This window comes from Alosa alosa, chromosome 11 (genome assembly GCF_017589495.1).
Source record: "Alosa alosa isolate M-15738 ecotype Scorff River chromosome 11, AALO_Geno_1.1, whole genome shotgun sequence".
NCBI lineage: Eukaryota > Metazoa > Chordata > Actinopteri > Clupeiformes > Clupeidae > Alosa > Alosa alosa.
The window spans coordinates 12,311,597-12,325,852 of NC_063199.1; the positions used below are offsets into that span (position 1 = coordinate 12,311,597).

Below are 14,256 nucleotides of genomic sequence, written 5' to 3' on the forward strand. Positions count from 1 at the left end.
ATGTAAAGTGATATCTGGCCATTGTGCATATGCGATAAACAGACATGTGAAAAGCCAGACGAAACACATGTGAAAAGCCAGTCACTGTAGCCAGTCAACAGATTGGAGTTATGCTGCCTCATGACCAAATGTTTGTGATCAATAAGTTAACCTTTAAGCTGGTATTTGGCTTAGGACACCATGCCTCATCCATTGTACTGTAAGTTATTACAGTAGACACTTAATGATTTTGTTTTCTGTGCTGAAGTTTGAAGTTAAGACTGACATTTTAAACAATGTGAATCTCTGTTCAGTGCACTGATCCCAACATTCTTTTTAATTCTTTTCATGGTGACCAGAGTGAGCACATTTATGTTTGAACGAGGTAGCCTGTATTTATATATCAGTTTACTTTGAAGTTTTATAGGTGAACTTCATGATCACTGCGGAACTTAGTAAACATAAAGAATAAATATAGTATGCGACCAATGAGGCACTGCAGATAAAGGCTTCCCATTTCCAAATTTGATTAGAACAGTAAGAGAGAGCTTAATTGAATTTGGATGCAAACAAAGAGTCCATTTTATATGGCGTCCTGTCCTTAATGAATGTTTGCTCACCTGCAGGGTGGCAACAAACATACACAAAACACATGTACCTCCATAGAACTAAAAAAAGGGCTAGGATGAGAAGGACTGCCTTACTAATGCTGGACGACAGGCAATCATTAAAAAAAAAAAATGCAACATCGTTTAACTTGTTAGTTCAAGTTGCACTGTTCGCTTGGCGCATCCTCAGACATTAAGGAAATTAGATTTAATCATTTGAGTGTTTGAGCATCAATCAGACGCCCACAGAGCAGGGCGTGGATCTCTGTTTGGTTTCCCATGACATCATTTGTTGAAGGAAAAGCTATCAGTGTCTGTTTCTTTAGCATTCCCACTGAAATCACACTGACAGAGCAGGAGAGCTGTGCAATTGACATGGTTTGACACAGCATTAAACTTAATTGGTAATGCTGCAGGTTTTTCAAAGTAGAGAGAGGACAGTGATCGAGCTCTGGTATCTTGAAGAAAACTTGGCTCCCTGGATTGGAACCCTATCAGGATCAATCCCAGAACTTGGACTGGGTCGTACAGTATTTATAGAAAGTAAAATATTATGCCATGATGAAATGTGGCTAAGGTCCAGACCTCACTGCAATTTCTGCCGTTACAGCAAAGCTGTGAATTAAAGACACTCTTTGTGAGAGCTCTTGTACTCTATGAACTATTTTTATTTGGAGGAAAGTTAGCACCTTTTAAAAGCCAGTTGTACATAATATATTGGATATAGTGATACATATAATATTTAGATGACTAACTGCATTTATTGTGGTTCATACTTGTTCATATTTGTGATCACTGAACGAACTGTCAGTCACATTGTGTTAACTGCTAGAAGTGTCAGTACACAAATCCAGTTGTAACACAGTGAAACAGTAAATGTTTTCAGCTTGATTTGATGGTAGTTACATTGAACACTCCAGATATATATATGGTTGCAAGATGTTCATGTTGCCCCTTTGTGCTATAAAATGCTGTGTACCAGACATACAAATCAGAAGGATAAATAATGTTTCAATAGACATTGGGGGAAATGAGTGACACCACATTGCATTTAAACAGTGAAATCTCAAAAGAGTATGCCTGCATGTTGATCTGGATTTTATTTTAACTGTGGCCTCCCCCACCATCTTCAAAATATCCAGGGAAGGGATTTGAATGTCATATATTTAGATGAAAAGGGCTCCGTAAAATAAAATGTTTGTATGAATGTGTGGAGTTGACTTTTGGGGATTAACTGTTTTATGGGGTTAATTGATTACTGAAACAGACCTTATTGACACACCTAACAACAATGTTTTGACCATTGACAAGCAACTGTTCCAAATTCAAATCTGACTGAGCTGCCAAGGTGTGATGTGGTTTTGTTGTGTCAGTGGCACTTGATTATATTTTGTGATTGCATTGGCTGACATGATAAGGTAACCTTTTGGAGGACACTTCCTGTTCATACTGTATGGTCAACATAGTTTTCACTACCACTGTATGTGCGAAATGTGCATTCAGCCTATCAGTTGGCAGATCAAGCTGAATACTTACTAAGAGTTGTATTGATTATAAATTAAGATGACTCGAGTTGATTTTTTTCCAGATAGGTACATATCACAGAAGCTAACCAAATGAAGTTTTAGCTAAAATGGCCAGGTATTGGTGATTAAATTAGCCCAATCCAGAATGGTGGCTATGATGGTCCCCTGGAATTGGAATCACTCATGCTAGTACAGGTCAGGCCACGTCCACCACCTCTCTGAGTGCTTCTCTACAACAAACACAGAGATTTATGTTATGATAAATGAATAATATGACATTACCTAAATGAACCACCGTCCATAGGGGCCCCAACTTCTGTTGAGTTTCATAGGCTAGGTCCATCTTAAGGAAGTTGTCTTCACTTTAACTCATTTGCTCTGTTAGCATCCTCTGGTGACTCAAAATGCATGTGGAGGCCATTTGAGTACAGTGAACTCATTGTCATGTTCAGGAAACCAGTTTGAGACACGAGCTTCGTGACATGCCGCATTATCCTGCTAGCAGCAATCAGAAGATAGGAACACTGGTCTTCCCCACACCATTTCACCCCCGCCACCATCAGCAAGAACCGTTGATGGATGGATCGATGCTTCTATGTCCGAATTTAGCAGAAATTGAGACTCATCAGACCAGGCAACATTTTCCCAATCTTCTATTGACCCATTTTGGTGAGCCTGTGCGAATGGGCCTCGATTGTTTCCTGTTCTTAGCTGACAGGAGTGTCACCAAGTGTGGTCTTCTTGCTGCTGGCCATCTGCTTCAAGGTTCGACTTGTTGTGCGATCATAGATGCTCCTCTGCATACCTCTGTTGTAACAAGGTTATTGAGTTACTGTTTAATGAGATACTTCTTATCTTTTACATGATCATCAACATGAATTTAATGATTTTAGCAAAACTGGTGGCCCATAAAAACATGACACGTTGCTGTATAGCCATTGTTGATTGAAGTTATGATTAAGGCTGGTAGTAGCTTAATAGTTAGAATAAAGAGTAACTTTTTGAGAGTAACATTTTGCTGCTTACAAACAAAGTATTACATCTATGATGTTAAACAAAACATAATGAAAATGTAAATTTTCATGACTGGTACTTAAATGGTAGCCTACATGTTGTTGAATGGTATATAAAAGCCACTTCAGTCTCAGATACCCTTTGATCAAAACCAGCCATTCTGTTCACCCATAGCTCAGAGTTTCGCTGTGTCATCTTGTTGACTACACCCACCTGCAGCAGTGCTGTGACACGCACCTATGACACTCCTTCATGCTTCTATCCTTTAAAGGCACCTGTTCCAATAACAGCTTCACCACCCCACCCTCTACCTATAGCTGTTGCAGAAGAGTGGAGCAGGAGTAGCCCTGCACTGTGCAGTGACTCAGGATCCTCTCCATTTGAAAAATTAAAAAGCAGGCCGTTTGGCAGACTCAAATGAAGCTGGCCAAAGTGCTGAGCTCAGCACAACCCCCTTGATCTCAATCACAAAGGAGCTTCGTTGATGTAATGCCCAACTCCGACGCCACCACAACCACTTCCTTGGCAGAGGTGCAGGTTCCGTCATCAGCAAAGCACTTTGATTCATCCCTCCTCCATCCCCTTCTCTCTCTCACTCACACACACACACACACACACACACACACACACACACACACACACAAACACACACATATACATACATACACACACACACACACACACACACACACACACACACACACACACACACACAAGCATGCAGCGCAGGCACACAGACGCAAACACTCTCTCACACAGACACATACACATACTCCCACCCCCGACCATGGGTACATCAAATATTATTAACAGTGAGGGCACTCAATATTCCTCATCTTTTAAACCCCCAAACTGCACTGCTGTGGTGTGGGTGCTATGAATAGCAGCATCCCCTGGAAGCTTTTGCGGCAAAACTTAAGACAAACACTTGCTCGGTTTAATCTATGCACTCTGCTTCACTTCACTAATTAAACAGCAGGAGTGTCGGACCATGTGCACATGTGTCCCATTTAGTAACCAATATACTAGTATATTAAGATAGAGATAGATAGATAGATACTTTATTGATCCCCAAGGGGAAATTCAAGAAATTACTGTAAATGATGCAGGGTTGCACAATTCAGATAATTCAGATGTAAACGTAGGTATAGCCTATCTGTTTCTGTTGTTAAATCTAGAATCATGGCAGAAATCCACATAGCCTAAAATACTTTAGAAGATGTAGCCTTACTGAAGTTCCTTTTGGACTATATTTTTTAACAAATTCGCCATTGTGTAGTGTCCCTCTGAGTTCTGTCTTACAATTAGTGTTCTTTGTATTTTACATTTATTTCAATAGAAAGTAAAGTAAGAAAGAACCGTAAATTGAAAGAAAGCCGCACTAAAGGCTGTGCATTATATTTAGGTTAATACTGCTCTCTAGTGGCTATTTTGATAACACCAACCCATGATGTCTCAGTGTGGGCAGTGTGCTTTTGTGGGCATTTGTGGCTTGCAACGCCTTCAAAGTGGTGCATGTTTACATGAAAGTAATTTCCACATTACACATAGTTTGCCATAAACAGGCTTAAGAACATTTCAGTAAAGATTTCAACTTTTTATCTTTTCTTAGTCAACAATATGACAGACCACTTGTCAGACCAAACTAGCCTAGGCCTACTATTCAATAAAGATGCATTTCTGCATTGATGTTAGAGCATAGTTTAACTACAGGGTTCAGGTTTCTCTCCCATTTTCAAAGACAACAGTGCAGACAATGCAATTCCACACTTTTTCTACCATTCTTAAAACCAACTATTATCGACTCTTATTTCCCTATTATTATCGACTTGAATTTCCCCATGGGGATCAATAAAGTATCTATCTATCTATCTATCTATCTATCTATCTATCTATCTATCTATCTGTCTGTCTACAGCAGTGTTTCTCAAACTTTTTCAGACCAAGGACCACTTAACCAATGAAAAAAAACCTCACGGACCACCTAGCTAAAAAAAAAAAGAAGAGTAGACGTACTTCAACAGTATATTACACAATAGGCCTCACCTTGCTTATTGTGTCAGAGGATTCATATGATTTAAACTGGCGTAGCATACATAGGCATGTTGCAGAACTGTTTGAATTTACATACAAGTTGGTTCAATATTGCAAACAACTCATCTATATTATATTTTACCACGTCTGCTTGCGGACCACTTGGGATAGCTTGCGGACCACACTTTGAGAAACACTGGTCTACAGGGCTTTGAATGGAGATCGATGCACATGTCTGCTCTGAGATCCATTATACTTCCTGTCCGTCAAGGAAAAGTAGTAGATTGCTAACATCGTTGTTCTGGATAGGCGGCTGACTGAGAGGCAAACATGGTGAGGATGAATGAGTGTTATATTAATAAATTCAACAATTAACATGTTAGAGAGAATGTTCATCTGTTTTATATTTTAATGTTGTAGTGACACCTTTGTGGCGTCCTGTATGATTAACCTGTCGCTGTTGGTCAAAGACAATAACGTTAGAAAATATTTGGCTAAAAGTAACGTTAGCCAGTGCTAGCTTGATACCGTGAGTAAGCGTAAAACTAACTCACACAAATTGACTGGCTAGTTGGTGGCAGTATCAATCCAGCGTTCAATTCTGTTTTAAACTAATAACCTCAACTTGTTGTGTATTTGATTTTCTCATCGTTTTGAGTTTTTGGGTGGAAACATCCCCATGATACCAACTAGTGCGGCCGTGCCAGTCTGCATGTTAAGTAGCCTATGCTATTGTTAGCTGACTAGCCGTCTTAAAGTTTAGCTGATTTAATGCTTGAAGTACTTGATGCTAACATAAGACATGTAATACTGATATTCTGAATATAATAAAACTATTACAATGAGTTGATGAGCATAATATGCATCTGATGTCAATAAAACGTGTACTGGAAAGAGAGAAGTTGAGTTAGTTGTTAGGTAAGTTTGTAACTGGCTAATCAGCTAGTTTCAGTATTGTCACCATCCGTAAACGGGCTGTGACATTACTTTCGATTTACATCCAGCTAACGTTACCTTGTATGAGGTATCAACTGCGCTGAAACAAAATATCCGGCAGTGGCAGATGAATTCTAGCCTACCTGACTATATTTTAAGTTAAATTGCAGTGTTAATTAAGTTCCAATTACTCCTGTTTAGTTATGATCGCAAATATATTCTACTATTACTAGTCTACACCATAAGTATACGCATAACTGTGTGTAACCTGTGTCCTGTCCGTGGGTCATGACTTCGTGATGAGACATATTGTAATCTTATTGTGAAATAATAGATTCTTGTTTGTTGTGTGACACCATTTGTTTGCTAATATAGGCCTAATGTATGTATTTTGTCCTACCCCAGTTCCGCAACCAGTATGATAACGACGTCACTGTATGGAGTCCTCAGGTAAAGTCAAATCATTTGTTTTGTCTTTTTTCTTCTGTGACCAGGTTTGTTTCTAAAAGTAATATAATGTATTTTGATGTGTTGCTTTAGGGACGCATTCATCAGATTGAATATGCCATGGAAGCAGTAAAGCAAGGATCTGCAACAGTAGGACTCAAATCACGCACCCATGCAGTTCTTGTTGCTTTGAAGGTACAATTTGCACATAACTGTTCTTTAATTTATTTACTGTGCACACATAGAAATGTCTTTCTATGCTCAGATTACTAGGTAATACTACATATTGTATTGTGTAGCAGTAATGGTGTTACAAAGCACAATGGGTTATTACCATATTTATTGACATGGACATTTGTGTCATTAACATTTTAATTTGTATATGACTTCTTATGGATAAGAATGCATCAGTGAAATCTTGTGGAAGTTATTGAGTTGTTTTTGTATATTGCATTTGTAGAGAGCTCAGTCAGAGCTTGCTGCCCATCAGAAGAAGATTCTCCATGTTGATAACCATGTGGGTATCTCCATCGCTGGACTGACGGCAGATGCCAGGCTTCTCTGGTAGGAATTGTTTCTCCTCTTAACTGGTTAGCCAACTGGTTCAGATTGCCACTGGGAATTCTGAGCTCAAGTACTGCTTTTCTTTCCATTTAAGTGCTAGTACAACGTGTGCTTTACCAGTTGTTTTGATCCAGGAGCTTAATCATTGACTTTTTTCTCTGTCTTCACAGTAACTTCATGCGACAAGAGTGCTTGGATTCTCGGTTTGTCTTTGACCGACCTCTTCCTGTCTCCCGCCTGGTTTCTCTTATTGGAAGCAGTATCCTTAATGTCCTGTAAAGAATGTTTTTTTCTGTGTCTGTTCTGTTTCTGTGTTTTGTCAGCTTGCATCCTCTCACTAGACAGATTATATGATCTTTAACCCACCTACCAGAAACCCAGATTCCCACGCAAAGATATGGGAGGAGACCCTATGGAGTGGGACTTCTTATCGCAGGCTTTGATGTAAGAGCTACGTGTGGTTAAAGTTGATATGCAGAAACCAATTTGGCTGTTCATCATCACAAAGTAGAAGGGTTTAATTTTCCTTCTTCATTTTTAGGACATGGGGCCCCATATCTTCCAGACCTGCCCCTCAGCAAACTACTTTGATTGCAAAGCCATGTCTATTGGAGCCCGCTCTCAATCAGCTCGCACTTACCTGGAGAGACACATGGACACTTTCCTAGACTGTGAGTGATGAATCCAAACTCACTGTACTCTGATGTTGTGTTATATGTATTGTTGTGTACACATTAGTTGGATTTACGGTCGTTTGTTGATTACAGGTAATCTGAATGATCTCGTGCAGCATGGGCTTCGTGCACTGCGGGAAACCCTGCCTGCAGAACAGGATCTTACCACAAAGGTTAGAATTTCAGTTCCGTCAGCCTTATCGTGTTTCAAGTTCTCTGTGTGGGCTGTTGGGTAAGTGTACTTACCATATTTTTTTTCTAGAATGTCTCCATCGGCATTGTGGGAAAGGACATGGAGTTTGTCATTTATGATGACGATGATGTCGCACCTTTCCTTGAGGGCCTGGAGGAGAGGCCACAAAGAAAGGTGAGGTTTTTCTCAGATTGAATAAGCATTCAAAACATTTTTGTGAAATGTAATGTTCAACTTCTCCCATGTTTTTCATTCATCTGTTGATTGAATTGAGGCATACGTTGGCCTTGATATGAAAGTAAAGCTAAATTAATCCTATTCACAGGATAGTGCCAAACTCCTATTCTAATGGGTCTATCACAGAAGAAGAATATCTAGACACAAAATGGCATTCACACAGAAAATGAAAAATGTAACCTACTACCTATGTAGTTAGTCTATGGGCATAGCTGGGACTGTTACCTAGAGATGATCACAACAATGAGTGCCTGTGTGCAGCTAAGCACCTGATTAGCTTGAGAACCATTTGAGCACCCAGTGGTTTCATATTACTGTCAGTCCAGCACCCTCACACTCCTTATATAAGAGTGAACAGCTGTTATAACCAAACATCCAAACCCAGGATTTGCTCGTAAAGTAGCTCAGGGACGCCATATACAGAAGTACATTTCGATGCATGTCAGTTGAAATGTTGCATGAGTTAATCTCCTCTGACCAGAGCCCTTTTATATGATTCAGGTAGCTCAACCAACTGATGAGCCCATGGTGTACTGAGGGGGGCATCCAGCAGCCCGGATTCAGTCAGGCTGCTGAACAACGATCAGCAACTATGTTTTCTGCTCCGCTACCAAACCAGTGCAGCTGCTGCTCAATGGAGTCACTGCAAGCAAACAGCTGTAATGTAATACCTTATAAAACATTTACTTTTGTGCTATCTGCACACTGACTGTAGGATGTGTGTTTTCTATCTGTATGGGGTTTCAAATCCAATTAAACGTTTTTTTTTTCTGATTATTGTTTATTTTGTGGCTTGGCTCACATTTCACGCAGCCTGTAATATTATGCTTATTGTCCACATAAAGGACGCAAAACTCTGAGAGCATAATTGGCTATACACCTTTTGCATCTATGTTGACAAAAGTGGATGACTTGATAATACAAATGTCAGACGTAGCACAAGCTCATGGGCAGTGTCAGGGATTTGCACATACTTCCAGAAGCTGTCGATTAATCTAAAGATGTTTTGTGCAACCTATTTTATTTTAAGGAAACCTTAAACCAGATTTTAATTTCAGTCATTTGTCATACAATGGACTAGCCATGTCCGTGTTGGCAACAGGATAGGAAGCTGCCTTGTGGTTATATACAAAATGATGACTTGATTGCAACTCAGAAAAGAAAGAGGAAGGAATTTAAAGAATTTATTTCATTTAAAGAGTTAAATTTAAGTTGTTTAATTTCATAGAATTCCGTGTGTGCTATGGAAACAAAAAACGTAAATGTATTTTGCATATCAATAGTTGACGAACAGTATGGGGTGATTTGTTCAAAAATTTAAAAAAATTATATTCACAACATGCAAACCAAGGGTCTAAACCCCAATATTACCTATAAGCTTAAGAAAAACAAAAAGATGTGATTAAACAAAAAAAAAATTGCACAGTAACTGACTAGGTATTTATACGTTTTCAAAATCACAACCTTTTTTAGGAATACAGAAAGAAAATAAATGTTAAGGAACGATTAGGAAGCATTATGTTTAAACAAGCCCTGAGAGAGTGTCCCTTTTTAAAATGGTATGTTCATGAACAACAATAATTCATACAGGGCAACGAATTCAATAATAATTCAACATTTCAGGGAAACATAATAAATTAAAACAGCAACCATGACAAAAAAGCTTGATATTCCCACAAAAACAAGAGCATACACCTTGCAGACAGGCTACACCCGGCACATAACTGAAGCACTGAACTGCAACATTTAGCTTCCACTATAATCAATGGAACTGGCTATACCAGGCGTGATAGCAGTACGTGCCAAAGATTCTAGAACACTATGCTCTAAAATCTTTGGTGCGTACATTTGAGAGAAAAATAAATAATAATTCTAAAATTATTTTTACACTCCACGAATAAAGCACTTTAATTGTGCACCTGGCGTAGCCCTGATGTTAGAATTTAGAAATGCTACATTCTGTCCTATATCTTCACAAGCATGCCAGAGTTGAATGAGGTGTGAATGAAGACTATGAAGGGACAGTGAAAGGGAAAGCTCTAAAGGTATATTCATAATGCAAGGTCCATCCAAAAAAAAAAAGCAGATCCTTTTCGGTCACTTCTTGCTCCTCTTTCTGAGCTGGGCAGCTGGGCAGTCATATTCTGAGAGGACTGACGTCCAGACTGAGCAGTCCTTGTCCTTCATGACTTGCTGGATCTCCAGCACCTGATCCTCAACATTATATTCATCTTCCATCAGCTCTTCCCTCTCCCTGTGTACAGCATAATCCTCCTCTCCCATGTTCTCCCTAAGCATGTCATCAGTGTCAGCAGCAGCACCATATGCGTCTTCAGTTTCCCCAGGATAGATGTCTTCAACTCCACCTGTACTCTGCGCCTCATTCTCCTCCGGTGGGTCAGTTGTCGCCCCATCCTCTGGCATCTCTGTCCACTCATCTCCCATGTGCTGGTAGCCATGGTGACCATGATGGCAGCACCCACCCTCTGACCTGGGGTATGGATCTTCTGGATACTCTGTTTCAGTAATTAATAAGACAATCACCCATTGATTAGACAAAATATATTACGAACAGTCTAAATATTAAACACTCAATTCTATATGACCTTGTGGTATACACCAAAATATATGTGAATGTAGGGTTGGATATTTCTCCTTATTTCTGGCAGGTTAAAATCTTAGTCAGTGCTACAATTTTGTGTGTGAATTAAAAAGAAACCATTTGACTTTGCTCGCACAAACTTTCTTTAAAGAGGATCTGATTACTGACATATTCCTTAGTTTGTCAATCGAGATAGATAGATATACCATACTTTCTTCATCCCCAAAGGGAAATTCATATTGAAACAGATATACTTAGTGTACAAGTATATCTGTTGTAATGAAAAGGTGCAGTACCTTCCTGGTGTTGGGAGCATGGGCTCTCTGCTTTATTCTCAGACATAATACCCTCCAGCAGACTGCCCTTGTTCATCATGTGGGTGATTTCCTTAAGCTGAAGCAGCAGCCTCTCCTCCTGATCTGAGCTAACTCCTTTTATCGTTCTGTGGGAGGCACAGAAGAGAGAATCCAGTTATATAACTCTCAGAGTGTGTAAGGCAGTGGATCATTGGATGGAAAAGTGAACAAACCTTTCTGGACTGTGGCCTGCCTTGGAAACTATCCTTTCCATCACATCCTCTGTCTCTTCCAGTTTCTCCTGGAGCTGGGTCAGCTCAAAGTCAGCTGCAGGAAAGTGAGAAAATAATGATCATATTTGGTCATTTAGACCTTATCTCCTAGATCTCATGTCCTCCTCTAATCACTAACATAACTGAACTCTCATGTATTAAGTACATTACACAAGGGCTACTGTTTTCAGACCTCTTCACTTTGGAGAACTGTATTCTTTTATTAAAGCTGAAGCTACATACATTGTCTAGTTCATTCAAGGCCAAAACAGAGCAATAATTATTATAAATGTATTTTAATTTTGTGTGTGTGTGTGGGGGGGTTAGGTGATATGACTATCATAACAAGAGTATATAGAGAGAGTTGGTCTAACAACAGATGATCAATGCAGAAGGGGGAGTAACTTACTGATTTTTCTCTTCATGTTCTCTGATCTCAAAGTAGACAATCTACTTTGAGGGGGTTTGGAGGTTTTCCCTTTTGATGTTATCTTTGAAAGAAGAAAAGACAACATAACACATGATTAACATATGGCACCAGTGAAATGGTCTGATTAATTTCTGATTGCTTGAGTCAACTCATTTTTATCGGGCATCAAGAAACTCCGGCCAAAATATTTACCAGCCGCATCTGTACTTCCACTTTATTGTGTTTTACCTTAAAGAGGATGTAAAGAATGTAAAGAAGGATTCCAAATCCATAGATGGGGATAATCTGTCCCGCGAGACTAGATTTACCACCAGGTGCAGCCCCTGTTCCTCCACCCTTGGCACGGGCAATAGCTTCAGTGTTATGCGCTCGAGAGAATTGTGCACCGTTCGCTCGTTGTCCTTCAGGTGCTAGCTGTCTTCGTACCATGGGTGGGAAATGCCCAGATCCACCTAACATGCACAATTCGAATGTTGAGCAATGAAGAAAGATAGAATGAGCAATGAATAAAGATAGAAGACCATGAATAAACTAAACCACGAAACTACACCAAATAATCTAAACCCAATACAAAATCGTAGTAAAGTAAAATGGCAGGATGGCATGTCCATAACGGTCATAACCCCGTTTGTCTTCATTTTAAACCTAAAGCACGGAGGAACACAGCCTATTAAAAACCCTGCAATTTCACATCCGCGCAGGTACACAGGATGTCAAGCAATGGCAAATAGGCCTACCTACCAGTGAAAAAAGACCCCCGCTGGATGAACTATGTAACAACACAGGCTAAGATCTTGTTGGCTATAGATTAGTGTTCAAGGGGTCACTATTTAAGGCATCATATTTTTAAGATCTTACCCTCCGATTGTTTGTCATTTTTGCCTTGCGACAGGAGCATTTTGGGAAGGAGCAGAGCCACGCAGAGCAGTAGGCACGATACCAGCGTAACCTTTTGAAATGTTGACATCGACATTTTCCTTTTTTTAGAATAAAACAAAATGTCAAATACTTAATCTCTAATAACGGAATAATATGTTTCATACACATAACTATATTACGCTACTCCAAAATACACTGCGCACCGTTTCCTTCAAAGGCGCATCAGTAGCCGAGATGGGACAGTGTAGCCTGTCATTGGATGGAATACAGCTCAGACTTGACCAACCGAATGCAGAATCTAAACGTCGAATTGGATGGAGCTCTACACTGTAGCCCAGACCACGAAATGATAACATCTTCGTAGCCTAAATGAAGCTCGCTTGCGTTGGTCGTGTAGTTCCCAGAATTACCTCAAACAAAACAAACTGTTCAAGTTTACAAAACCCTTGGACAACATTGCATTAAACACAACCCCAGACTTATGTGTTTCGCTTCATTTGTAGACTATTCATATTTCATGCGCCCTCTAGAAACTGATATGTAGCTTATTGCAGATTGCTTTCAATGGAACAGGATAGAATTGGGTCCCACAAACATTCTCATTTAGTAGACCTGATGTACACTGTAGACAATTCAATTAGAGTTTGATAGCATATTGCACGGGTAACCAGGTAAAAGCTGAACTGCATAAGGTTCATCCACAAAATATTTTAATACAGCCACATGCCATTTAGCTCAACAATGGCAACCCACCTTTCTCAAGCAGTATAATTTTAACATAAAACAGAGACAAGACAGACAATATTTTGAGTGTTGTGATATTATTTGATATATTGTCTTTCCATTTTATTATTAAAAGAATTACAATCCATAGAAGAACTTTTCAGAAGAACTATCAGTTGTACAGCATCTCAATTGTATGGCATCAAATATGATGTCGATATATTGACCTCAACAGCCTGTCAATACAGTGTGAGCCATTAACTTTATTTTCTATTTACAGAGCCAAGATTGTGAATGACCACCTGAGTTGTTTTGAGTTCTCTCCTCGATATATATATATTTTTTTTTTTTTTTTGGGGGGGGGACAGTGAAGAGTGACAGGAAGTAAGAGGGAGAGAGAAATATTCGAACCTGGGTCCCCGTGGGCACTCGGGCCCACAGTGTCCACGCCTTGCCCCCACCCCCCGGTTTTTGTTTTTGTAAGGTATTCTATGAGTTATCTTAGTGTAGTATTTTTGTTAAGTTAATTCACACAAATTAAAGGAACCGTATGTAAGATTATGGCCAAAACTGTATACTGCAATCACTTTCAAAATACTGTAGAGCGGTGTATCCCCTCCCCCTCCCCCCTGACTGGCAGAGCTGGCAACCCGGATGCCGAAACGCTACTGACTTCGTGATTAGTAGATAGGTGATAGGGTGGCACATCAGGCCAAACATAACATGACAACATCAACATCAGTTGAGGGCCTCAACTTCACTTTTTAAATGACAATATCCTGGCCGGACTACTGTTGTCAGTGATATAAGTATTTGAAATGAAGATGATTTCTTAATGTCTA

General features: G+C 39.6%; 2 protein-coding genes across 2 annotated transcripts; one reads left to right on the plus strand and one right to left on the minus strand.

The window, feature by feature from the left end:
- The first annotated feature begins 5,381 nt into the window (after positions 1 to 5,381).
- psma1 (proteasome 20S subunit alpha 1) lies at positions 5,382 to 8,986 on the plus strand. Its single transcript, XM_048257838.1, has 10 exons — positions 5,382 to 5,494; positions 6,503 to 6,547; positions 6,638 to 6,739; positions 7,005 to 7,108; positions 7,279 to 7,367; positions 7,482 to 7,552; positions 7,650 to 7,779; positions 7,876 to 7,955; positions 8,045 to 8,149; positions 8,714 to 8,986. The coding sequence occupies exons 1-10, from the start codon at positions 5,492 to 5,494 to the stop codon at positions 8,747 to 8,749; spliced, it is 765 nt and encodes a 254-aa protein (XP_048113795.1). The 5' UTR covers positions 5,382 to 5,491; the 3' UTR covers positions 8,750 to 8,986.
- A 396-nt stretch (positions 8,987 to 9,382) lies between these two features.
- Positions 9,383 to 12,955, minus strand: ric3b (RIC3 acetylcholine receptor chaperone b). Its single transcript, XM_048257837.1, has 7 exons — positions 12,895 to 12,955; positions 12,671 to 12,789; positions 12,041 to 12,264; positions 11,792 to 11,873; positions 11,344 to 11,437; positions 11,111 to 11,256; positions 9,383 to 10,728 (listed from the first exon to the last, which is right to left on the minus strand). Exons 2-7 carry the CDS (start codon positions 12,783 to 12,785, stop codon positions 10,310 to 10,312), a joined length of 1,080 nt encoding a protein of 359 aa, XP_048113794.1. The 5' UTR covers positions 12,786 to 12,789; positions 12,895 to 12,955; the 3' UTR covers positions 9,383 to 10,309.
- Between the last annotated feature and the right edge of the window lie 1,301 nt (positions 12,956 to 14,256).